General features: G+C 35.8%; 1 protein-coding gene across 1 annotated transcript in view; it reads right to left on the reverse strand.

The window, feature by feature from the left end:
- The window catches only part of LOC139802443 (connector enhancer of kinase suppressor of ras 2-like), a 158,341-nt gene that overhangs the window by 33,021 nt on the left and 98,795 nt on the right, over nt 1-26,525 (reverse strand). Inside the window, exons 9-15 of the mRNA XM_071757613.1 lie at nt 21,048-21,194; nt 18,673-18,806; nt 17,938-18,143; nt 14,636-14,722; nt 14,383-14,390; nt 13,021-13,266; nt 5,092-5,126 (exon numbers count right to left, since the gene is read on the reverse strand). Coding sequence (XP_071613714.1) covers nt 5,092-5,126; nt 13,021-13,266; nt 14,383-14,390; nt 14,636-14,722; nt 17,938-18,143; nt 18,673-18,806; nt 21,048-21,194 — 863 coding nt within the window. The remainder of the gene's footprint in view (nt 1-5,091; nt 5,127-13,020; nt 13,267-14,382; nt 14,391-14,635; nt 14,723-17,937; nt 18,144-18,672; nt 18,807-21,047; nt 21,195-26,525) is intronic.

The raw sequence follows: 26,525 nt of genomic DNA on the forward strand, positions 1-26,525 counted from the left end.
AGCACTTGAGCAGGTGTGGTAGGTTCTAATTTGCATCTTAAAGGACATGCAAATGAAGGGCAAACCTAGTGATGGAATTTGTAATCAACCTTTCCAAAGAGAAACAGTGTTGTGTGATTAGAAAATAGTGATAATGAATCTCTAGAAAACAAATTAGAATGGAAAACCCTAGAAATAGCAGAAGTCCAGTATTCCAGTTCAGTGCATTGGATACAAGCTGTAAGAATCAGGATGGAAAGACAGACCTGGCAAAAGATTTCTCATGAACACTGAGAACTGTCACCAACCAAATAGTGAATATTTGTATTATATGTGAATGTATTGTAATATTTGTATTATATTTGAATTATATGTGAAACCACTGCAGCTGCACATCCCCAGAGCAGTTATATCCATTCAGGAGCATCACTGGAGTCCTGAATATCCTGCACTTTCTGTTCTCACAGCAATTGCTCTTACAGCCAAGAGGAGTGAGTTGCTATTTCTCCACAAAAGCAGCATCACTAAGCTGAATGCCATCTTCACACTGACACTCATTCCTCTTTCCCTTTTGAGGAACATGTTTTTTATTTTCTGACACAGAAAGGTAACAACACATCTTTGTCCCATAAACTCTAGTAAGGAGTAGTGGTTTAGTTTGAAAAATTTGGAGAATATCTACTGAAAAGAAGGACTGATTTAAACCTGATTTGATCATGTAAGCAATGCTCAGAAAGAAAATCAAATAGAATGGCTCTTACACATTACCAGTGCTCTTAATTGTCTCAATTCCCTTTCTATTACCTTCATGATCATTAAATCCATCACTAAATGAAAATTATAACTGTATCAGAACAAACTGATCTATCTTATTAGATTGCTAACATTTTGGCTTCTTCACAGGTGACAGGATAGAGATAATAAATCCCAGTGAATGAATGAATATAGTCTAGAAACAAGAATAATTACAGTGACTGTGACTTACCTGTCACCTCATTTTTGGTATCTGTAACAGTTACAGTCTACAGTGTTGACTTTTTTTAATCTTCTACTCTAGTAGTGATGCACAGAAGTAATATAAAATGGGTCAAGGTATAACAAATTGCTCACATGTATTTATCATTGTTTAAATAATAATTTTAGACAATGGTAATTTCTTTGATTTTTTTTTTTTACTCTATAAAGGTTAAGCAATATATTAAAAAATAAATAAATTACCATTTGCCAGAATTTACTCGTGGCAGAGAGATCAGTGGGTATAAAACACTGGGTTGTGCACTTCATATTCTGTCATGGTACAACATGCTCTGAGCATTCTGACTGGGGACTTGTGTGGAATTTCCCAGTTGATGCACAGTCCATAAACAGATTATTTTAAGAGCTTTTCTTAGTTCTCTGTAGGATGGCTCCTGTTTCATAAGGTCACTTAAATGAAGGAGCTCAAAAACACAGCACAGATATCTGATTAAGAGAAGATTTCATGTGATGTCCAAGAGCATTTGAGAATCTCCTCTTAGTCCCTGCTGCTGCCTGGATGTGTAGAAATGTGGGGTGGGTGATTCAAACCACAGAGGGCTTGAGGATTCACACCTCCTGTGAACAGCAAGAAAATGACTCCTCTCATCCTGCTCTTACTTGGGGGATGTAAATTTCTAGATGCAAGAGATATGCAAAGCTCTCTTCCTGTCTCATGTGCTGAGTTACTCCAAGTGCAATCTGGTTGCAGCTCAGGGTCAAGGCCACCATAAGTGACTTAAGCAAAATAAAATAAATTAAAAATTCAGCATAATAGAAAATGCATTTGTCTAGAAAAGTATTGTAGGTACAATATGAAACTTGCTGATGGCTGCTCACAAGAACAGATGTGTAGCAAATTTGTTTGGCTACAGGAATGCATTTGCAACCCCCTTGCCTGGATTCATGATCCATATTTAGGTTATTACAACCTCCATATTTTATGTAACAGATTCCTGTCTCAACAAGTAAATTCTCATTGCAAATTAATTATTAAGTATTTTGTAGTGAGATTTGAAATCCCTTCTTAGCTCCATGCTGGCTCAGAACTCTGCTAGAGGCTATCACTTGGTACTTCAAGCATCAGCCAGCTCAGAAGCTTCTGTGCTGTTCTGCAGTCCCTGCAGCACAGGTGGATCTGTACCTGCAAAGCTGACAAAACGATCAGGACTAAATTTTATTTTATAACTATTTATTTCTTCTTACCTTAGCATTAACCACAACTAGAACAAACCAACCAACCAACCAAAACTTTCCAAAGTGTGCCACTGTTGACCTGGTTAAAACTATTTTTAAGCATTAATATTTACAAAGACATGTCAGGAAAAAGAACCTGGGCAGCATTTGCACATGGAAACTGAGTAGAAATTGTCATTATAAAACCTGTTTATTCAAGTAGCAGTTATGTTAGGCATGAATGATAGAACCCCCTTCAGCCTTGCCTGTGTGGTTAGCTTAGCAAAGAGCTTCAAAGCCAAGGTCTCTGTAATGATGTCATGGTTACATCACACATGAATGTCTAGAATTCACAGATGTCAAGTTTCCCTACTACCAAAAAAACCCAAAACAGCTAAGATTCCTTAAGTTAAAAGAAAACCAAAGACCACAGATGTTAGACATAGTCAAATGTCTGCAAAAAAGACTGCAGCAGGGATTACAGGTTGGGTACCTGTTTCCTCTCTCTCATTTGTGAATCAATACCCAAGAGGAGAAATCGTTTCTGGTAAAAAGGACAACTAATCAGCCACTTCCTTTGTCTCCCTGGAACCTCAGAACACTCACATTTGCCTTGATTCCACCCCCAGTTGCAGAGCATAATTTCTGCAACCATGACACCTGCTCAGAAGTCACAACTTGCCTGTGGCTGCCCTACTTTTCTAGACACAAGTCTGTTTAAAAGTAGAGCTCAGATTTTCTGCCTGGGTCAGACAGGGGCAGAGTTAAATGGATAAAGGGACCTTTTTTAATGAGGGGTGTGGAGTTTTCTGCAGGAATGGGGAAAGTCTTGCCCTGCGTGTAGTGCTGGGGGAAGGATGTGATGTAGAGGTGCCAAAAGAGATGGGAAGAAACCAGAGTTGTAATGCAGAAATCTCTCACTCCCTTCTGCTTGAGGCTGAAAAAAAAAAAATAAAGCTGCTAGACTTGCATTACATTCTGCTGTCTTGAAGCATGTGAAAAGGTGAATATTCATAGTAACATCTTGCAGTCTTGTGGGTTTGTATTTCTCATGTAGCTGCTGGTGTTCTCAGTGTATATTCCCTGCAGCATGCAGTGACTCCTGTGTACAAGAAATGGCTTTCTTCTGTTTTAGCTAATTTATTTTGAAAAGGATGCAAACATGTAACAGAAGCCTGATAGGAAACTGTAAAGTTAATGAAGGTAATGCTATTTCACCCAAATGACATTAATCCATCCATACAATCTGTCTTGCACTCTCCAAAACCTTATTATGTTGGATAAATGCCTGAAATATTTGTATTTTGGTTTAAGCTGTTTAAACTACATCAAAGAAGGTATTCGGGAGATATAACTCTGCCTCTTTTCAAAATATTTTTCAACAAAATGAAAAGAAATCTTAGAGCCTTACTTTTGGACCTGAAATTTTAAATATGTGGGAGAGTGATTCTACAAAATATATAAAAAGAAGTCAATATAAATATATGAAAATATATAAAAATGCAAAAGAATTGGAGGGAGTTATATGCAATTTTGCCAAAATCTTATCAAGTCATATGTCCCAGAAAAATATCTCTGGGCAGATGTCCAGTAGAGACTTGTGTCCTGTTCACCAAGGATATTCCATCTGGATGGTAATGTCCCTGCCAAACTGAGCATGTGCAAACCATTTGGAATAACCAGGCACACTTTGCTCTAGGAAGAACAAAATTCCTTGTGGCTGCAAGAAACTAGGGGTGTAGAGAAGGAAGAGAGGAAGAGAGGAAAAAAAGGAGTGAGAAGTATGAATTTTTTGAGAGGGGTCTGTGATTTCCAGCAGTAAATTCTTACCACTGACACTGCCTTTGAAATGAATTATGATGTTTTGAAGCACATATGAAGAGGTAAAAATGCTGAGAGTCCTGAAAAAGCTGACACAAGGTGATGTGTTTGGTGATGAACAATGAATGCTGTGCTACTCAGACCTAGAGCTGTAAGGCAGTGGTACTTAGAGCATTGAAAAATTCACCATAAATTGTAAATCCATTATATTGAAAGCATTCCAAGTGTAATTATTTTATATACAGTGCATGGTTTAGCTTTTTAAATAGGTGTAGGCCATATATAGGATGAAAAGGTGTGAAAAAGGATAACTATCCACATGAAGAGATTCCATTTAAGTGTAAATATGACATTCTATGATACCAAATATCTGTTATTTCAGACTTATTCTTTTAATACAACTTATTGGATGCAACCAGAACATGACATACTTTACCAGATAAATTGCAAAAGCAACAAAGACAAAATCACTATTGTATTAATTAGAATTAATTCAGCTTTAAGGGACAAACTGAAGTCTCCATTGTCTTTATCAAATATGAGCCACAAATATAATCAGTAATTTTGTACAAACTGAGTTAGCATTTAGAAGTTCATTGAAAAATTCTGCCTCTGTTCTCAAAGTAACATGCTAGACATGTATTATGCTTTTCACCTTCAGAGTGATTTTGAAGTATCAAATTTCAAAAGTAAAAAAAAAAAAGGAAAAACGATGGGGAGAAACACCTGCTATGTTGTAGTGGTATATTTTTGACACCATGAATCTTTAATAAACTTGGATTTGAAGTATTTCAGCTACATTTGGTGGTCCTGCTCTGGCAGGGGGGTTGGACTCAGTGATCCCTCAGCATCCTTTCCAATCTCTAAGGCTCTGTGATTTCTGTGATTTTTTTTTTCAAACTTTGTAATTTATATTTATATGGGGTGAAGTTAGCAAAATGAAAGCTATGAGATTTGGTAAATGATATTAATGCTTTCATCACTAAACCCTGAATTTTTTTTTCTCAGACATGGTGCCTACATTTCTAAAAGCAAACAAGTAAGAATGACTTATAGGAAGATTATGCATATATTTCAGTACAGAATAACAGAAGCAATTACCTTTCAGTGTCTCCACTGACTGTGTCCCCTGCTCTCTGTAGAAGAAAAACAAACAGTATTAAGAACAACTGAAGTCTGCACTTCCTTGGTGCACTCAGCATTGAGGTCTCTGCAGCAAAAGAAGTCACAGAATTAAACCACAGCAGTCATCCTGTAACTCTGAGGAAAAGGAAATGGAAAATGTATTTCATTTTCTAACTAAATGCTATTTCACAATGAAGATCATGTTTAAAACAACTTGCATCTGCACTTATACTTTCAGCTGCTATGTAATTGTGATCAAAGCTCTTTAAAAGGCAGAGGGAGTGAAAATGTGTGAGGATGTCAATGCCTGTCAATGCCTGCAAAAATGTTAATATTTGGAAGGGAGTTTGTTAAATGTAAGGGACAAATACAGCAATATAGAACACATAATTTTAAAAGAACAAACTGGAGAAGATTTGAAGAGTAATGATGAACCTGTCATAAAAAAAACTTTAATACCATTCTTACATAGCTTTACATAACTTCATCTACTACACTGGTTATTCCTTGGAGGTTTGGAAATAAACTCTTACCAGTAAGTGGTTGAGGATTAAAAATATAATTCAGTCCATTTTTGTTACTTTAAATCAAGCTTTATGATGGAAATCTTTCCCACAGCTAAAAAACAGCCTGTCATCTTGAAATTACAAAAACATGTTTTAAAAGCAACATGTGTTTGTTAATAAACCCAGAAATTTGCACTTGAAAACTCTTTTGCTCTAAATGCTTCCTGAATAACCAAACCAGAAACAGATTTTACTTCTTTTCCCAAGTACAAGTTTGTGTTTTCTTATCACTGCTGTAGCTCTGCTGTCAGATGGTTGATCACACCTCTGAGTATTTATCTAGCCCAAGATCAGAGAGACACTTTTCCCTGAGCAGGACCATGTAGATCTACACAATTTTTTTCTTTTCCTTTTTCTTCTCCTTTTCTCCTAAGCATTCCTTTTTATCCCAGCTATTCCTCATACCCAGAGGAGAATCAGCCTGCCACAGGAACACAGTGAACCTACATTTGGTTTGCTGGTGGGCAAAGATTTATTTCCAGCCCATCAAGCAGCTGAAGGTACTGACAACCAGTCCAAAGTGGATCAGGAAATCAGTGCCTGAAGTGTCCTAACTATCCCTGCAGTGATCACTGGGCTGATCATTAAAGAGTAGTGAAGACTCTGCCTGATTTTGCACTAGGGATTACTACAGATTTACACAGATGGTCATACATATGACCTTTTCTTTGGCTGAATTTTTATCTCCACAGAAGCTATCACTGGAGTACAATCCAGTTGCTGGTGTGAAATGCCAACCAGTCAAAGGATTTCTGAGCACACACACAGAAAAAGCCACATGCTGGCATTTCTGTCCATGTGTGCATACAGCTATAATTCATTTCCTTGTGTAACCTTGTTATGTCCCTGGTATTTGGAAAACAAATGGCCTTAACCTAGTTCCCAAACTGTAACTTTGCTTCATTTTACTAAAAGGCCACTTTCCTGACAAGTAGACACATGGGAGGCTCAAGAGGCACAAGTCTGGTGATGCTGCCACAGACTATAAAGCAAAAATTCTGTGAAATTCAGGTCACTGGCACCTATCAGCCTTCTTTAGACTCAGCTTCACATGTATGTAGCCCTAGGGATTGTAGTAGATCTATTTTCTGTCTTGCTCAAGTAGGGATGAAAGGAAAATAAGGCCTAGGCAGTCTAACAAGCAGATCTGATGATCCTCTCCTAAAGCTAATCCTGCAGAAACTCCTCTTTACCTGAAATTTCTATAAATAACTGATAACCAAAAAATGGTTTCCTTGAGTCAGGATTCCATAATGTAAAGGCATGTTTGCTCTTAAGTTGTAAAGAAATTACATAAATCAGAGAAAACAAAAGTATCCTGAACTGCTAAGACTGAAATTATTGCCAAGTTGTTGTTCAGATGGAGTTTTCTAGTGGGAGAGAACAGTGGGTGCTGAAACTAGAATAGTTTGATAGTGAGATACTAATCTCAATGCTTCAATGCAATATATTAATTCCATCTTGATGTCTTTTATTCAGCTGTAAAAAAATTCCTTTCCTTCTATCATAAATGTTGTTCTATTCTTCTATGCTCAGATATTGAATGCCCTACAAAAATTATTTCTTCCTCTGCTTCCTTAGCTCACATATTCATTATCCTAAGCATTTCTTTACATTATGTTTGTTCAAAAGTGAAACAGTAGCCTGGTTGCCAGGGGCTTCACTTATCTCTCTGTCTCATGGGGCTGATGCTTATTGACCCACTGAATACACAGGAAAAATTATTACAGAATGCAAGTTCCATTTTTGGAAATATGTTACATCCAAAGGAGAAGCTATCCCAGGTTATACATGAGTTCAAAAATGTATTCAAAAAGAATGTCTAAAGGAAAGTCTGCCCTCTGGCTAGCAAAATTTATCTCATGGAGTAAAGAAAATATAGTCCAAAAGGACAAGTCAGAACGGTGAATAAACTGTGTTGGATGTTGGCCAAAGTCTGCCTTTGTCCTCACCAACCCACTCATCCAAGCAAAAAGAGAGTCCATTCCACCCTTTTTCTTACTTTCCCTATTCCTCTAGGTACAGGCTGCCCATCACCCTGCTCTCCACAGGACTCTCTCCTGCAAAACCTCATTCTCCTGCTGGGGAAGGTGGAAATCTTGCTGAGAAGGAGGAGGGAAAAGACAGAGAACAAGTCCGAGGCAGTGAGTGGAAAGGGAGACTCCTGAGTCTGCTGTTGTCCTGCATGCTGAGCCTTCTGTCAGCAACAGGAGAGATGGTGTTTGTGCTACAAGGAAGATGAGTTTGCATATTTGCATGTGGTACATTCTTCAGGATGACAAATATGGTAATTATTGTAGAAATCATAGCAGAGGTAGCTGCCATTCATGAATAAATGCTGAATCATATCCATTGGAATGACTTGAATCTATCTCTAGCCTACATATACAAAATCAAAAATAAAATACTTTGTTTTGATAAAATTATTTCTGAAAAAATAATAAAAAGCCATACATATGTTTACAGTACACTAAGCCTTAGCTCTATTACAATTTTCTGAAGCCAAAGGACCCCAGAATGCTTTACAAGCTGCAACTTACACCTGAGAATACAGTGGGTTAATGAATGCTTCATTTGCTAACTTCCACTGCTTGTTTCTAGTGGTTTGTTTGAAGACTGCAGAATAACATAATTTACATGTGCTCTAATACAGGAAAATTACTTCTGAAAACACTGTGTATGCTTGGATAAAGGCAGTCTCATGACTGCTTTGCTGCAAAGCATCACAATATGACAGTTGAAAGAAGTAAATATTTAAAAGCAAGCATTAAACACAGCCTGGCCCAGGGCTGGATTGCTGGAGCAGGTATCACAGACCAGTGGAAATGCATCAGTCCTACCCACTGCTGGGAGCTCCAGCCAAAATTCCTGTCCCTCTCCTGAAATTCTGCATGGCTGGAGCTCAGGAGAGGTCCTACAACAAATGGTGGAGATGCTGATACCTCAGCTGAGCCTCAGAACTGCTCCTGCTCAAGGCCAGGTTGGATGGGGCTTGGAGCAGCCTGGTGTAGTGGGAGGTGTCCCTGTCCATTCAGGGGGGTTGGAAATGGATGAGCTTTAAGGTCCCTTCACCCCCAAACCATTCTATGATTCACACTTTTGTTTCTCCCTGCAAAATCAAGAAGGAAGAAATAAAATGAGAGCAATTTCCCTGCAAAACTGGCAATAAAAAACCTCCTCCAGTCATATGGAGCTGAGTGTATATGATTTTCCCAGATTATCTTTGTTATTATACATATCATAGTAGCACTCAGACTGCCTATCGTCCAAAAAAACGTGTCTGGAACATCTGGCACATCCCAGCATGTATGCATTACAGAGGAACAGATCTACATTGGTTTTGCACACATTTTAGATCTCAGCATGTGCCATTAAGCTTGATGTAATTTGTCAAGCTGCCTTCTGCAGCTCCAAGAACAGTTAAATAGCATTTACATCACTCTGTGCTAAAAGGCATGCATTACCAACTTCCTGTGATCAGCAGGAAGGAAATAAAAAGCAAGTTAAACAAGTGCTGTGAAGCTATGACTAACCCTAAGCAACCATAATGCTTCAAATTATCTTTAAAATCAAAAGTGACTACTGCCATAACATTCTTAATAACTACCCTAGAGCAGCCATTATTTCCATTTTACTACGTAGGGAATTGAAATAAAAGAATCAGTTTGAAAATCCATTAAAAATTAAGTCTATTCTACACACTGAATTCTAATTCACAAAAAATTCAGGAGATTCAATGGTTTATAATCCAATTTCTTAATCTATGATACTACAAATCAGAATATCTCATTACTTTGTAGATAATAGGCCCAGAACACTTTCACCAAGTAAAACCAGATGAGAGATTATTGCCTTATTTGAGAATTTAATGTAGTAGCCAGCAAATTAAATTTCAGAGCTTCAAACCAGAGCAGAAATCTGAAATTGGACATCATGTGGGTTTTCAGCCTGAGCCTAGAAGAACAGCTTCGGTATTCCTTTTAAAGAGGAGCTGGTTCCCATAGTGAAAAATGGAACAGAGCAGTGGAAAGTGTACAGTTCACCAGAGATTTTTAAAATCCTGAACATGGCTTGGAAGATGGAAAGTGTTTTCCATTCAAGACTTCTTGGGTTTTGTTTTATGGGGAAGAATGTAGAATAATAATAATAATAGGGTCCTAATTGATCCTTTTCTTCAGGATGCCCTTTGGTAATGCAAAACAAAACCATTCAGATTTTAGTAGTGTATTTCAGGAATGCTAGAATGGATATACTTCTGTGGAATTTACATCTGCCTCACCATTTAGGCTTAATCTGGTAAACAATGTCACTTCAGAAGTGAGGCATTAGTCAACATACAAACTTGTGTTCTAAGAAATACTCTAATGATTAATAATTAATTATAACAGCCTTCTTAATTGTAATTGACTCTTCCTTGGATTCTGTCACATGCATCACAGAATTGCATATTGATTAAATTAGTGTTATAAATATCTCCTGAAAGGGGCAGTGTTCCTTGACAGCAATAGTTCACTGCCACATAGCTTTATGCATCAGTTTACATCCTGGGCATACTGCCAATATTGCATTACCTAAATATCCATTTTATATAGTGAATCTGCATCCTCACAGCAACTTGGGGAATCAGTCTAATTGTTTAATTTCAGGTTCCAAATCAACATGCCTTCCAAAGCATTAATCTAGTGGTGAATCTATGCAATTACCAATTTTGTAAAACTTCTCATGTTTGTGTCTGGTAATTTACACTACTGTTAAGTAAGAGCCTTTCTTTTTTTTGGATACACATTTATATAAGTGCTTAGAAAAGAAAGCAATGGCTGAGTGTCACCATGTATCTCAATTTCTCCTTCCATCATGCCATGCCTGTTCAGTTACAAGGCATTATCACCTTCCCTTTACTAAAGATTATTCAGATCCTATTTAAGATTATAATTTCCATCTCCCAAAGCATTCATCTGGGTTGCAATTTTGATCGATATCCAAAGGTTTTTCAAGTCATGTGTTATGTGCAGAGGAATTAATAGAAATTTGATTATAACAAATCACAAAAAGCCCCACAAACAACTAAAAAGCAAAAGTAGATTTGTCATCTGCCAGTACTGCTTCCAAGCAGCTGAGAAAACAAAACAGAGCAGAAAAGCAAGGAGGGCTTTGCTGACCTCAGAGAAATCCTTTTTTAAAATTATTTTTATAAGAAAGTAGCAAAAGCTCTTTTGTAGTGATTTGGTTAACTAAAATTCAAAATTATCTTTTATTTAGCCATAATCAAGAATAAATTCTTGATAGAATAAAATCTCATTGTCCAAGTAAGTAAATACATTTCAAAAGCTTATGAACACCTTTAGATATTAGGGAAATGAGATGATCTACATAAAGCCCAGATATCTATCTAAGGAACACAGCTGTCTGCTATTTTTCTCTTCCTTTTTGATATCAAAATACCATTAAATTTGCTTTCATATTTAACATTTTCACTGCAGGTAACCATCTTTCAGGATAGATACACCAAACAATTTTTTGCTTCATTTTTCAGAATTCTTTCAGTATTTTAAGTGGAAAGAGGCTGTTAATATGAATGATTCTGTTCTGGCAAGAAGCCATAAAATCTGTGTCAGCAGCTCCTGTATATTTGTCGACTCAGTTCCTCCTGTATATTTATAAGGGAGTTGACTAAGTGCCTGAGATATTCTGATTTCATGGTGATAAAGGAATTTATACCACTCTGTCAGTCCATAAATAATGATTTTATATGCATCCTCTTCTGTGATTACTGAACGTTACATTAGAGTTTGTGAAATAGGTACTGCTCTGACTTTTTGGATAGACCAACCACTACTTGCAGGGCTCTCTCCTCCCATGATACCAACTTTCCAGTTTCCTGCATTTCCTTCAGACCTTTTGCAGCTGATGAGTTCTGTCATTAGGTTATTTTTTCATACTTACTTTGTTCTCATACTGCTAATTACCATATGCTTCAAATACTCTCATTTCTTTTCATATAAAATGAAAACCACAGAATTAAGAACTGCTTCAATTCACAGCAACTTAAAACAGAAAACAGGGAAAAAAACCCCCTGCATGTTATACTGCTGCAAAATTTAAGATATATTTCATCTATAATATGCAACTTATTTTTCTTTGTAGAACGGTTTGCAAACTGCTGTGCAGAACACAAAGCTCATATGATGGTATGGAAATTGTGCAAGATAATATATCTTCAGAAAGAATAAACATCTCCTGCTCAATAATTAAAGAATAAAATAAAAAATAAACATCACCTGATTTGTAAGCTACTTGACTTTCCCTTAAGTTGGGGGAAAAGACTTTCTACCTTTCCAAAAACCCTAACTTCAGGCAGGATAGAAAAGGGAAACTTAAATTTCCTGGAGACTGAATAAAAGTGTCTGATCTTCAGCTATCAAGTGCTGACACCTTGCAGCAACAGAGATGAATCATGGGCTGGATTTCACCCCTGAGGTGACCCTTCTCAGGCTTGTTGCAAATAAAAGTCATCTCCCAAGATTTTGGTCAGAGGGAAGCACCAATTAGAAGCTACAAATGAAAAAGAAAGTCCAAAGAAAATTGTTACAACTCTTGTTTTTTTCTCTGGTGTGTTTCTAGGAAATTCACCATGATTAGAAAATAAATACAACTCTGAAAGCTTCCTTCTCAAATATGAGGAGCAAATAAGCTTTTTTCAGTCAAAACCTGCCCTGAAGATACTGAAGTCTGAGCATAAAACACTTTGAAGCTACCATTCTATACATGAGAATGCATCAGTCTGCTCCCAAATGGTAGGAGCATGAGTAAAATTGAAGTGCTCTGTAAAAGGCAATATACAGACAAAAAGCATGAGCAGAAAGGACTGATCTCTGCAAGGCTCTTGATCCTTTCAGAATATCCAAATCAGTATCACTTAAATTCTCCCCAAGCCAACAGCCACGAGAACTTTTTTCACGGTGGCTACAAGAGCAGCTGAGTCTTTCATCAAAGGAATCAATCTCCATCCTGTCATCAATTTTAAGTGCAAAAGGTTTCATCTATTATCAGCATGAACAAACTCACATTACTAGGCTGTGGCCATGGTACTGCAGTTTAAATAAACAGTAACTCCATTAAATGTGTCTGTTTTTACAAGACATAGTGGCTGAAGAGGAAATATAAAAACATGTAAACTAATCTATAATGAATTGTTATCAGATGCTGAGTCTAGGACAAAAAAAATATGGTCACATACAACTAAACATGAGTAGTTAATATAACAGCAATCCTTAAAGGGAAAATATTTTTTGTGTTTCCCAGGTACTTTATGCAATAAGATCTCTTCTGATGTACTTACATGATAAAGTGGAACAGTGTTGTTTTCTGCTAATGAGAAATTCAAGACATCTTGCTGTCCAGGTTCAAGCCTCACATTAACAGTAGATGTCAATACAGATGGACTAATAGGGTAATTTGGACTGCTCGTGGGTTTGCCCTTTTTTCTTGACCTACGACCTGTGTCCCTTTTGTTGTCTTTTTGTGTCAAAGGCTCTTCTTGGATAACCAGTATCTTGTCATCACTCAGATACCTCAGGAGTGAATTCTCAGAGTCAGTTGTTGTAGGAAGAAAAAAAAAAAAGAAAAAGAAATATTAGTAAAAGGAAACAAACTGAGAACCAATTTGGCTGCATCTGTATTTCCAGTGTGGTTCATTCCTCACTTCATTTGAAGCAATTTCCTCTGCAAACTTATTTGCACCAAGCTTCCCATCAAGAGCAAACAAAGTCCTTGGCACAAAACCTCAGCAGAGAAAAGGTGGTGGTGCATACCCAGGTCCTTGCATGACAGCATGAAGCTTGTTCACATCCCAGGGAAAATCTAAACACAGCCAAAAGGTTTCAGTGAGATGGTAAAGACCAGAACTTGGTGGGGTTTGACTGGAAGAGTCACAGGAATGTCAAGGGAATTGGGAGAGCTTGCACTGGGCCTTGGTACCACATTTACTGACACCATCTGCAGGTTGAGGGGGAAGTGAACTTACACATCCAAAAAAAAAAATTCTCTGGGACATGGATTGCAACTTCAAGGAAGCTGATAAACTGGAATAATGGTTTAAGGAGATGTGCTGTGCACTTGGGCACAATTTCAAAATGGGCAACAAGTCTGAGGAAAAGATCTGGCTGTAAGAGTGAAATAGAAACTAAAGATAAATCAATGTATTTGGAATAAATTAGAAAAAACTTGTGCCTTACACAAAATCAATTTTATTTTGGAATTAAGGATGACTGAAAAAGGTAGTTTGAAATCCTGTATTCATTTTCAAGAGTACAAATCAATTTTGTCACATCATCAGTAATCAGACTGAACTTCTCTCAGCTGCCTACACTGTGCCTAAAAGGTTCTGAAAAACAAGTATTTGTTTAAGAATCTTTAACATTTGGCCTAACACTTTGCATATTTGCATATTTGAAGATAATCTTTGAAGAGAGGAAAAAAGGAATTTGCTACCACCATGCTTCTTTCCAAAGTTTATAATTCCCACTGGAATCAATAGAAATGTCTATGATTACAACTGCTGGTCTGAACACTCAGAATACAAATGCTGTTTCAAATATTCATTCATACTAATTCAAAATGTCCCAAAGGGCATTATCTTACATCTATAATATTACTGTTTTCTAGAACTATGAAGATTAAGAACTGATTGTTATTAACCTACTTCTGAATCTTCTAAATCTTTTTTCCTTTTATGTTTATCTTCCTTTATACTAGAATTAGATAGACTAAATCCCTCCTACAGATACAAACTTTTTAATTTTCAGAAAACAAAACCCCAGATATTAAACAGGCTCTTTTACATTCTCTGTGACACTCAAAAAAAATAGATTTGATTCATGTGATGGTATCTTCACACTTCTGAAGTAACAAAAAAAATCCCTTGAAGAACAGCAGAGAAAAAAGAAAATACTCACCTCTACTTCCCCTCTTGTACATGTTTTGTTCTTTTGACTCCCCTATCCAACTGTACTCAGTGGGCATAGACACAGGCCTTAAATCTCCTGGAAACAATTCAAGATAAACCAATATAATTTTTGAAGTTTAAAAATAGAAGGCTCTAAGAGAATAAGTAATAGCTACAAATTACAGGCATGCCATAACCCTCCAGAGCAATCCTTTTTATCAGCACCTCTACATTATTAAATTGTAGGATTCAGGATCAATTACACATCATCTGTGCTGGATTCTCCTCTTCATCATAGTGATCTGGAGGAACTTACTGCTGACTTGGGTGTAATTACTTGGAAGTGTAAGGCAGAATGCAAATTGAAACTCTTAAACTTGCTCACTCATTAAATAGATGTTTTGGAAAAAAGAAAGAAGCAGTTTTTTAATGGACTAATATGCCTTAGCAAATATTAGCAAACACAGCTACAACATTACGTATCTATTGGTTAAACAGTAAAACCTATCTGACCTGGAAAATCACATGGTGAGTAATGAGGGGAATCTCATTTCAAGGAACATTAATTTCAAATGCCTTCAAAAGCAAACACTGAGTGCAGTTTGGAAACAGCAACAAGAAGAAAGAAGATTCAGACGTTAGGATTTTAATTAATCTGATTTTGTGGCACTGTGTTTGTAAGACACTAATGTGCATTGCTGGTTCCCTGCCATGGTACCAGCAGAACCCTGGTAGCAGGTCAGAAACTGAGTACTACAAAACTGACTACCAGGCTTTAGCACTTTGGCCTTGTCAGCCTAAATTATTATCACAAAACAGAGGAACACACCCTCCAGATTATGGGTTAAATTCTGTCTGACCCAGACAGCCAAACCCTGCTTTTTCTGCATGCCATCTGACTAAACTGAGAGTGTTTCTTTAGCACTCAAGCAAACACTTATGGTGGAGTGCTACAGTTCACTTTCTAGGATAATTAAAGCATTTTGATATAAACAAGAGTTTCTTTTCGTGATGAATTTCCCCAGGTTGATTAGAGTGATGATTTGTATGCTAATATAGGGCTTTATTCAGCATTTTTTCCAAAATACAGCTTTTAGCAACGAATATGTTAAAATTATGTAAGAAAAAAACTGGTGTATTAACAAAGTATCCTTCTGGATAACATGATTTTCTGATGATTAAAGGAGAATTCCTAAAATACTAAGATTTTACATATTATATATTCACTATATTATTATATTATATGTTATATATGGCATTGTCACACTATATATAATATGTAATATATAATATAATAGTAATATATTCACTATACCATAAAAGTTAGTAGGAAACCTATGTTAGTATGGGGAAACCCAAAGTTAGTATGGAAAACCCATGCAGTTTCCCTATCTGCCTGACAATTGGAACCAACTTTGTAGTTAAAAGATACCATTCAATTCCTAATCTTACATTCAGCCCTAAAAGAACAATATTATTTCACAAAAAAAACCCCAAAGAAACCCCAATAAATCAAACAAAATAAGTGTCAGTAACATGGAAAAAGAATGAGAAACAAATAAAGATTATGAATTAAAAAAGCAAAAATATGAATGCACACAAAAAAATGAAGATCAACACAGGACCTAGAAATATTTATGTAAAGAGAAGAAAGTTCTGCAGCTCTGAAGAGACTTCTACCAAAAATGCATAATACCACAAGCCTAATAAAGGAACCAGTGACTTTGCATAGTTTTACTTCTTTGCCCCCCAAAATGTAGCCTATAAATTGTTTTAACATTGCACCTAGGATATTTTTCTGAGGAGCAAAGAATCATTCTGTACAAATACAGCAGGATAAATTGAAAGAAAAAAAATTGTAAAATTGTGTAAAAAACACACCATAGCATGTCAGAGTAAGAATAATTTCAGTGTATAACTCTTGATAAAAAAAAACAAAAAACAAACAAAACCACAGCAGCCATGATAAACCATTTCTGAAAATTAAACTTGTATTTAAGAAAATGCATTTCTTATTTTCCCCCTTGGAATGTAAATATATCATCAGCACTGAGACTTTCATCTGGCTGAGTATTCTTCTACCTACCAGCTGCAGCAGAGCTTTGTTTCCAATAACCCCTTTCATTCTCTTAAATCCATGGCAGGAATTTATGAACTGTGGTTTGAGTGAGTTTTACCAATAATGAAAGCATGTGCTCAGCCATGAAAGATCTCCAGTTTTTTCTTTCCTTTGCCCATGGTTATCCAGTTCCAGCATCAGAGAAATGTTTACTGGATCTACCATGAATCCTGTCTTTAAACTGGAAGTCATGTTGTCACTCTGGTGGCTCAAAGGTTCAAATCAAAAAGTAAAAAATATTCTACCACAGCTGAACAAAATCTGATTCAGTGACAGATAAATCTAACCTGCAGCTTAAAAAAAAATTCTAGTTTAAAAATGATTTTGAAGCAAGGCATATTCCTGAGACTTTACAATTTTATTCCTTCTACATTTCCAAAGTAACAGAAAACCAGAACTGACCATCATGAACAAGACAAGTTTTGCATATACTGGAGCAGAGCCCAATATTTTAAGTCATCATGCAGCATGAATATATGAAAGCAAGCCAAATACATCCATCTGGCTCCAATTTTAATCACAGTCAAGATCTATCTTTCATTCTAATTTTATTAGTAAATGATGCCTCTTCTCAGGGAGACACAGACTGAGTATTACTGGTCATTACTTAAGATGGAATCCTACTCCTCAGTGTTACAGCTCTTTCAAGCACCAAGCATATGACTATGGAAGTTAGTAAAAATATCCTACCTATAACAGATTAACACAAAAATGGGGACAAAAATCCTGTCCAGGCAAGATTTCTTTCAAACTTCAGAATGACAAAACCAGAACAATGCATGGAGAAATGGATGTGCTGTGTTGGGAAAGCAGCTCCAGTGAATTATCACTCTCTAGCTTGATGGAAGTGAAGCCCCCTTGCAGCTCTCATCTTTTCATACTTCTGCTCTTCTCAGATCTCAAAAGAGCAGAAGCTTGTGAATGGAAATGAGTAAATCAAGATGCTGCCTATTCAAATAATATGAATTTAAGTATCACTCAAAATGTTCATTATACACCACACAATAACTCTTTAGCTAACTTACTCCTGATGCTGAATTATTCCAATTATTCTTCCACATAAACTTGTTCTGTATTCAGAGCAAAGAGGTCACAGTCTAACAAAGAATGACAGATATTTGGGGATGCTGCAGTGTTAAAAGCATGGTTTGTAAATCCAGTCAACTTAGAATCACAAAGTGAATGAATCCTACCATGAGTGGGTGTTTTTTCTCTTCTCCTCACTCCTGCAGCTCTGCTTCTCTCATACTCAGAGCCCACAGGGTGGCCTTCACCTTCAATTAAGGTGTAGTATTTCCCACTTTCGTGCTCCAGAAAATAGCTTGGAGACTCAGAGCCTTTCATTCCAGACTTTCCAAATTTGCTGATATCATCACAAGACATTAGTCCAATTTCATCCCTAAAAAACAGTAAGACAGAGGATCATGGAGAAATTAACCATTTGATGATGAAGCTAAAGCAAACAGCTGTCTCTCCCAAACACTAGAAATGAAAAGTCCTGTTATTTAAATGCTCTATGTGAGACTTTTCATAAAAGTGACTCAATTCAACAAAAAGAAATTAAGGAAATCATTAGGTTCCATTTTAACTGTAGTTATTTAGGAGTTTTCTAGCCTTTGAAAGGGAGCATAAGGGATGAAAGGGTAAAAGTTTCCCTTGGAGAAATGCCTGCTTTAGAATTAGACAAAAGTTGTCACACTAAAGCAAAGAAAATTCAAGTATTAAAGATGTTTTCAGAGTCTCTATTGGTTTTGCTCACTTTGTATCTAGCTAATTGAAAATTAATTTTCAAAATAATGATATGCAGCTTAATATGTTTCTAGTTCTTAATTCTACTAAATATTTGGGTTTATTGTGGCATTTTGTTTTTATTTTGTTTTTATTTTATCTCATTTTTCAATCCCCCCAAATTCACTTGGATTAAATACCTGGGGCCATAAAGTCCTGACATAGGAGACAGAATGAAAACATCCTGAAGTGCAGAGTTGTCCATTTTTGAGGATATGCCCATTGTACTTGTTGGTGTTGTAGAGCTGCTTGTTGGACTGGTTGGAATTACAGGCTGAAAAAAGAAAAAAGGAAAAAGCACATGAGGAAGAAATTAATGCTTTCTGTACTACAAGTAATAGCTACACCAATGTGCATCATTTTAGGAATCCTGGCCTCTTTTTTTTTTTTTTTTTTTTATTTATTTTTTTATTTTTATTTGTAATCTTTTCAGATTACTGGAGTTTCTTCAAAAAGAGATCTCCTGAAGGCTGTTTTACCAAAATGCTCAAGACTAAAGCTTATTATAAAATTGTCACTGAAGTAAGCTTTGCTACTCATTTCACCTGTCAGATTCTTTACCACAAGCTAAATAATAAAAATTTTAATGTTTTGAATCAAGTAATTGTAACACAAAAAAATATTCCAATCAGAAAACTTCTGCAAATAAAAAGAGAATTTGTAACAGATGTTGTATTTTATCTGAATAAAGTTGCTGGTGTGCTCACTTCCATAAAAAACAAAGCATTATTTTCCACAGATGAACCACTTTATATTGAGTGGGAGAATAATCACAGAATTAAAAAATGATAATAGTTTTCCAATATCACATAATGCAAACTAGAGACAAGATGAGAAAATGGTCTGAGTGACAGGTGTCAGTGACAGATAACTGCAGCACAGAGCTCTGACATATGGTAACTTTTGGCTGTTGTTAATTAAGCATCAAGGGAAAATATGCAGAGCAAAGGAATACAACAATAAGACCAATAAATAAATTTTTTAAGGATTCACAGATTCTTTGTCATTAATAATTCATAAATCAACCTTGTGATGGAATTCTAAACATAATTATTGTGAAAAAAATTATTAACAACATCTACAAGTGTCTTCCACAATTACAGAAAACCTGACAACTTCTGTTTAAAAAATTCCTGCTGCACACCAACCTGAACAAATACTATATCTGGCCTCTGAATTTCATGTTCTGAAGTCCTACTTCCTCTGTTCCTTCCCTAATTACGTAATAGTTTTGTTTTGGTTTTTTACCAACACTAAATCAGAATAGAAAAATACATTCATACATGTAAGACACCATGGAATAGAACACATCCATACACGGTAACCTTTTTTTGTGACAGGCTCACATTTGCTGAATTTTGTGTCAGGATTTACCTTAATGGAGATATTTTTCTACAGATTGTTTTTAACTGGTCATTCTACATCCTGTATTCATGCAGCTGGTTACTTTTGTGAAGTATATAACCTCCTTTCTATGCTGAATCTCTTATTTTGGGAAGTCTGTCAATAGCCTTTGACAGCCTCTGTTCTGTAAAAGCCAATTTAATCTACTAGTGGTAGAAAATTCCAGAAAAACAAATAAATAAACACAGGGGCCTTCCTAACCAATTCAACAAATTAAACTGTTCTAGAGAGTTTAAAAAATGTCAAAGTCAAAGAAAGGGGAGGAAATTCTGCAGCCAAGAACAGGGAGAGGGAAGTGAGATCACTGCTTTCCAGAAGCATCAAGCTGTTATGTCAGCTGTCCAGGAAATACTATCTTGAAATTGAATCATGCCAGTTCCAAGTCATTAATGATAATAATAAAAAATACTCGGTCCAGGTGAGAACTGTAGGAAAAAGGCAAAACAAAAAACTGCATCCTGAAATGTATCCAGGTCCTAATATTTGTGCTTACCTTCATGGCCCCACGACTGAATAAGAAAACCTGGAGTTGATTTTCAAGATCCTACTACAAAATCTACTCTTTAGAAGTAGCATTGACAATGTTCTTTTTACTTCCCAAAATTAATTGTATTTTTATTTAAGTCCCTCACTGCACTAATCTCTGATAACGTAGAAACATTTAATAGTGAGAGTGTCAAAACACACTTTGATCCTTGGGGATCTTGAGTTTTGGATCACCAGGAGAAGACATAAAACATCAAAAAAGCAGAAATTTTTGAAAAATCCACAAGAAAAGCCTGGGGCACTTTCACTAATCTGGCTACCATGGCAAAGACTTCCATGTTTCCTGGAAGATCCTGTGCCATGAGGGGTTTTACCCTGCCAACACTTCCAGAAGCAGTGCTGCTTCCTCTGCCTTCCAGCTTCACCAAAAAAAATGAAGGAAAACAATTTTCCTGACACATGCAGTATTGCCACACCAGCTTATTCCACCTCATTTCAAAGGAATTCAGGACTTTTTTGAGGCTTGTTTTCCTTTCCCTGGAAGGAGAAATTCTAGTGTTTTGTTGTGAATAAAGGTTTGAACTTTTTCTTTTTTTTTTCTTTTTTTTTTTTTTTTTTCTCTCACCTGAAGTGCAAGAGGCTTCCACCTCACGTTCTTCAGAAGGGCAGGAGCAGACACCAGGGTATTCTGAGGCCGTTTTTTCAAGGTTAAAATCACTCCATTTGGGTCTTCCCTCAAGGCATTCACCAGGTTCTTTAACTGCCAGCCAACCTAGGGAAAAATGTCATCAGGGAATTTTGAAAGCTGAAGTGATGCAGCTGAAGCTGGAGGGGTTTTGTTTTTTTTGGTTTGGTGGTGTTTTTTTTTTAAGCTGTGTTTCTCAACAATATAAGGGCATAAATGAACAATTTCTCCCTTTAAATAATTTGTTAGGTCACTGTACATTTCAAATCAAATAACTGCAGTCTGGGTCCTGAGTTGAAATATTCCCTGCTGAAGAAGAAGACAGACTGTGCTGTAGCAACACGTGTGACATATGTTACAGCTTTAAGATCCTCACTGAAGATAAATAATCATTTACTTGATTTATTTGTACAGCCCCTGGATAGAGCCAAGTAATTTAAGTTACCATAAACTGTAAACATAGCCATAAAATAAAAGATTACCACTAGTACTGAGAGGGTTTTATATGTGCTGCTCTCAGAAACCTGCTTAGAGACAATTCTTAATTTTCTTGATTATTTAAATAGAAATTTATAATGAACTTCTTACACATGAAACCAGAAAATGCATTTTTGAGATATTTTCTAAAATAAAAGTTTGTTCCGTTATCCTGAATGACTGAAGATGTTTGAAACTGAAAAGTAATATTATAGGATTAAAATGTTTATTATAAAAACAGTTTCTTAAACATTTAAGTGCTGTTGAATTTAAATCCACATTTCCATAGGCACATGAAAATGGTAGGGACTATAAACAGCTCACAGCCAAACAAGCACAAGTACATCAGCTTGCATTCCAAACAAACTTTAATTTTAAATAGAATGACAGGTACTATATAATATATATATAGATAGATAGATACACATATATATATGTGTATATTACTTTATTTTTACAGATTGATGTAATTTTCAGAATGCTGAAAACTTTAGAGTTCCATGAGCTCCTTTTAGAAAAGAATGATAAATAATTAAGTTAGTGATAAATTATTCCAATGAGAACCTTAATGACAAAACCATTAAATACCAAGAACCATTAGAGAACAGTCTGCAGTCATTACTACAAGGCTATGATAAAATGCTCTTAGGAATTTGGACATATTATTATAAATTGTATTACTAAAAATATCTTTGAAAAAAATAGAAGTCTTTACAGTGGGTTAAAAATCTTAGTTGAAAACCAGTCCTTGAGACAGACTTTGGCATTTATTCTTAAAGAATGACATTTTAACAGCAATCAGGAGCTTCTACCTATGGTGAGATGTATTCAGCAAAAAGATTATGCTCCTTTAAGATTTTTACCATATACCTTAAGTTAAACAGATTTCACAGCTGGGGTTAAGATATTTCACTCAGTAACAAAGGTCAGCCTTAAAATTTGACTAAAGAAGGGGAAGCACCTTTTCTCCTTTTTTTTTTTTTTAAATAAAGGCTGCCTAGCCAATGATGATTTACTGATGAGCTGTGTGAAAAGCAAATTAGTATAAAAAAATTGTTAATGTTTCAGACACAAACCCAAGAAGGCTGGAAAAAAACCCCAAAACCCAGTGCACTTGGGGATGACTGTACAGGCATTAAGTGTATTATGTATTTATCTAATAAAAGGAAATGAAAAAACAGCTGGGCTGTTGAACATGATGGTGCTTAGTAAAGGATTCCAGTAGTCAAAATCACCACAAGATTTATTCACCTCTGGGCCAATTCCTTCAAAACATTGTGAAGATTTGTTATGGCACAAATGTAGAGCTCAGACAGTGAATAGGAGTGCATAGTGGATGGAACATCTGCATTGCTTTCTCTAAGGTTTGGAGATAAAGCAGGATTGTGGCTCCTCAGTTCCTTCAGTTCCTTATCCAACCCTAAACATCCCCCAGGACCCTGAAAAATGAAATGTTCTAAGAACCACAATGATAGAGTGGTCCTTAGAGATGGAAGTTAGGAAGGAGACCTGAGCAGGTTCTGCTCACCATGTCATGCCAGATTTCATCCTATGTAGGATGGAGATATGGAATTCACTAAACAGGAATTTTAGAGCTGCCTTGTTAGGCATTTGATCTGGAAATAGCTGTACAGAGGAGTGTTTTCTAATTATTTAGAACACACTATGTTGCACACCACCTGAAAACAAGTAATTCTGCTTTGAGTGCAGTACCCCTTACATGAACCAGGACAGATGTTTCCCCTCAAGGCTCTCCAAACACATAAGCAAAGCCATCTGGATACTTACTTGAACCTCAAGAGTATGACCTCTCTTCATATTTGCATTAGAAAAAAAAAAAAAAAAAAAAGGAAGGCTTGTGTAAAATCAACTTTTTGTTAAGGAAACAGACTATAATTCCCTTGTATTTTAAGTCTATAATTCACTTCCCCTTGTTAGGGAATTAATCAAGTGAATTTGTTTCATTAACATGGAAAGCAGAAACTATTATTAGTCAAAAATGTGCTGGAAGATTATAAGACTATTTTCTGTCACTGAATGAGAAGCTCATAATTAACACCTGGAGCTGAATCATTCTTCTTGTTAATATCTTAACTGCTACTTACAACAATAGATGATGGGGAAAAAAATGTTCATTTATTATTATACATATTTATTTTCATTAACTAGTGGAGAAATACAGCAAGATTCCCAAAAGATGCAAGATCTGCCACCAGAAGCAATGCATTACTAAGTCTTTTTAAAAAGGCAGAATCCAAGGAATAAGTGACAGGTGGCAATTTGTTTGCAAACAGAATGACATCTTTGGGTGGAAGAAGTAATTCTCATTACATTTCCCCTTTTCCTACTGATATTTCACAACACAGATGGTGTAACCTGGCACTGCACTTGCAGATTTACTTCTACCTAAAATGAGGTCTCATTAAGACTCAAATTTACAGCTCAAACATACACCTAGGACATCAATTCAATAAATGTTTTAACACCAAGAAATCAGTGCTGAAATTATTTCACTGTTCCAAGGCTCCTGACAATGTATGGAATTTGGAAAAGTGTGACAATGAATCTAATCTTGAAGAAGTCCAACGAACAGTATGAAAAGGCATCAGGCTGCTGACCTTGTATTTACAGAGCATCCATCACTCCAAAGAATAACATTATTTAGTGTGAAAATACAATTACATTACTTAAAACTACAGCTATTTAGAGGGAATAAGCACCTTACACACCAAATCCAAGGTGTTAGGACTGAAAGGGTCCTTTCTAGGTTATGATATCCATTTGTTTACCCTTCTACAAAGCTGCAGCCAACTCTAACAATCATTTTCATCAGTTCTCCAACCATCAGAGGCTGACCTCTTCAGTTCTATCACAGATTTGCAGAGATGTTTGCATGGGTTTTTGCTCTTGCACACCAGTAATTTCTTTACCTTAGAGAGTGTTTTTCTCTTTCTGGTCTTCATAATCTCTCTTCAGAGAAATTCTGTGTCAGACTTAGCTGGCTGGGTCAACCAAACTGAAATCCTGAATAAAATTCTCTTCATATGAGGAAAGATGTTACATTTTCTTTTTTACCCATTACAATTTTGGAATGTTCATATGTAGCTTTACACCCTTGATATCAGTAAATGGCCTGAATACCACACATTATTTCAGACAAGATATTGCCAATGTCAAGGCAATGGCATTAAAACCCTGTTTCTCCTGGAAACATGTTCCTGATTAATTCCAAGTTCATCTTTGCCATTTTCAGTCACGTCACCTCTCTGGTGCTCAGTTGATTTGGGATTAATTACTTTCTGACTACTGGAGTCCTGCCAGTTGCTCCTGAGTAACATCAAGCTTTCAACAGGAGTTACTAAAAGCATTATTCTTGCTCTCTGTCCTATTCAATGACCTTCAAATTCTAAGCCTCAGAAAATAAAAAAAAAAAGCTTTAGTTTTCAGAAAAGTTGGGTTTTCAACCAAGGACTTTTCTGTACAGAAATAGACCCAATACTTAACAAATGCTCAGGCAGCAAGATCAATACTTGTGTGGATCTGCAATATTTCTGGCATCTGAAAAATTATCAAATGTAGAACATGAACATAATTTAATTTTCATAAATATATGCTGCATTTCACCTAGAATGCCATTCTCCTTCATGTCTTTAATTACCTTTTCTTCTCTAAGTCACCTGCAAAGTTTTGCATAGTGTTCACTAGTAAGTTTTGCCTTAGTTTTCCCTAGTATACACAATTAGCCTAAAGCAGACAAAATCCTTGCTTCAGGGCTTGCAATTGAAAGACTTTCTCTTCAGTTAACTGAGGGGGAGGTGATTTGGTATTAAATGAGTCAACTTTGTTTCCATCCTGGATATGTATATATATTTGTCATGGTTTTCTTCTCTTTCTGCTCCACACTTTCCTTGTTATGATAAATGGAAAGAAACAGACATTTCTTGGCTAGTGACTATCTTAGCTTTACTTTTAATCTGTCTTCACTTTGTGACAGTCCCAATACTCTGGCTAAAAAAAATATGTCTCTTGTATAGAACAGCTTCAAAAAAAGACCATATGAAATTGACTCTTCCAATTAAGTAGCAGGATCTATAATACCCACAGAACCTAATGTCTAGTTAATGATTCTGCAAACAAATACATCTAGAATGGCATTTGCAGCACTTGTTTATAATTTTATAAGAGACGAAGTAAAAAAAAAATTAAAAAAGTAAAAGTAAAAAAGTAAAACATACAAGGTACTGGCAGATGTAGTGCCTGTTGTTACTGTGACGAGAATTAAGTTAGGGTGGCAGTAATTTAGAATTTATAACTTATTTTTAAAGTTTCTATGCTGTTTTATTAAAATCTAATAAGCAAGAAGGACAAGCAGAAAAGCAAATAAGGAAATTGGATAATGATTAAATGATCTTAACAACCAGTGGTGAATCGCCTGATTTAATTAATTTCTTGCCTAAAGTACTGTTATTTTTTCTTTGATCTTTATAATTGTATTACAGAGTGTTCCTTAGTTAGACCAGATTCCTTGTAGTAAGCCTTATTCCTAACTATTCCAATTGTTGCATTATATAATTTGTGAGCTACTTTCCTTTGATACTTTCTCAATATTGTTTTTTTATATTTTAAAACTCTCAACTTCATTGAAAATCTGTTGGAAAAGGAAAACAAGTTGTCTTTTATTATTAATTGTTTTAAATAGATTTGGTAATATAGCTGGTTTCAGAGGAAAACCCGATAAATTTAACTATTTCTTTCTTAATGTAGGTAATGCTTTATAAAAAACAAATATATTAATTGCAGCTGCTGGGACAATTCATTACAGGTTGTGGGAATGTCAGTGGAAGTTAAAACTCAACTAATCTTACAAAAAGAATGAATATGAATTTGTCTGGAAAATATATTTGCCTAGTTCAGTCAAAATCAGATGAAATTATGCCAGTA

Source organism: Heliangelus exortis, chromosome 14, assembly GCF_036169615.1.
Source record: "Heliangelus exortis chromosome 14, bHelExo1.hap1, whole genome shotgun sequence".
In the NCBI taxonomy this organism is placed as follows: Eukaryota; Metazoa; Chordata; class Aves; order Apodiformes; family Trochilidae; genus Heliangelus; species Heliangelus exortis.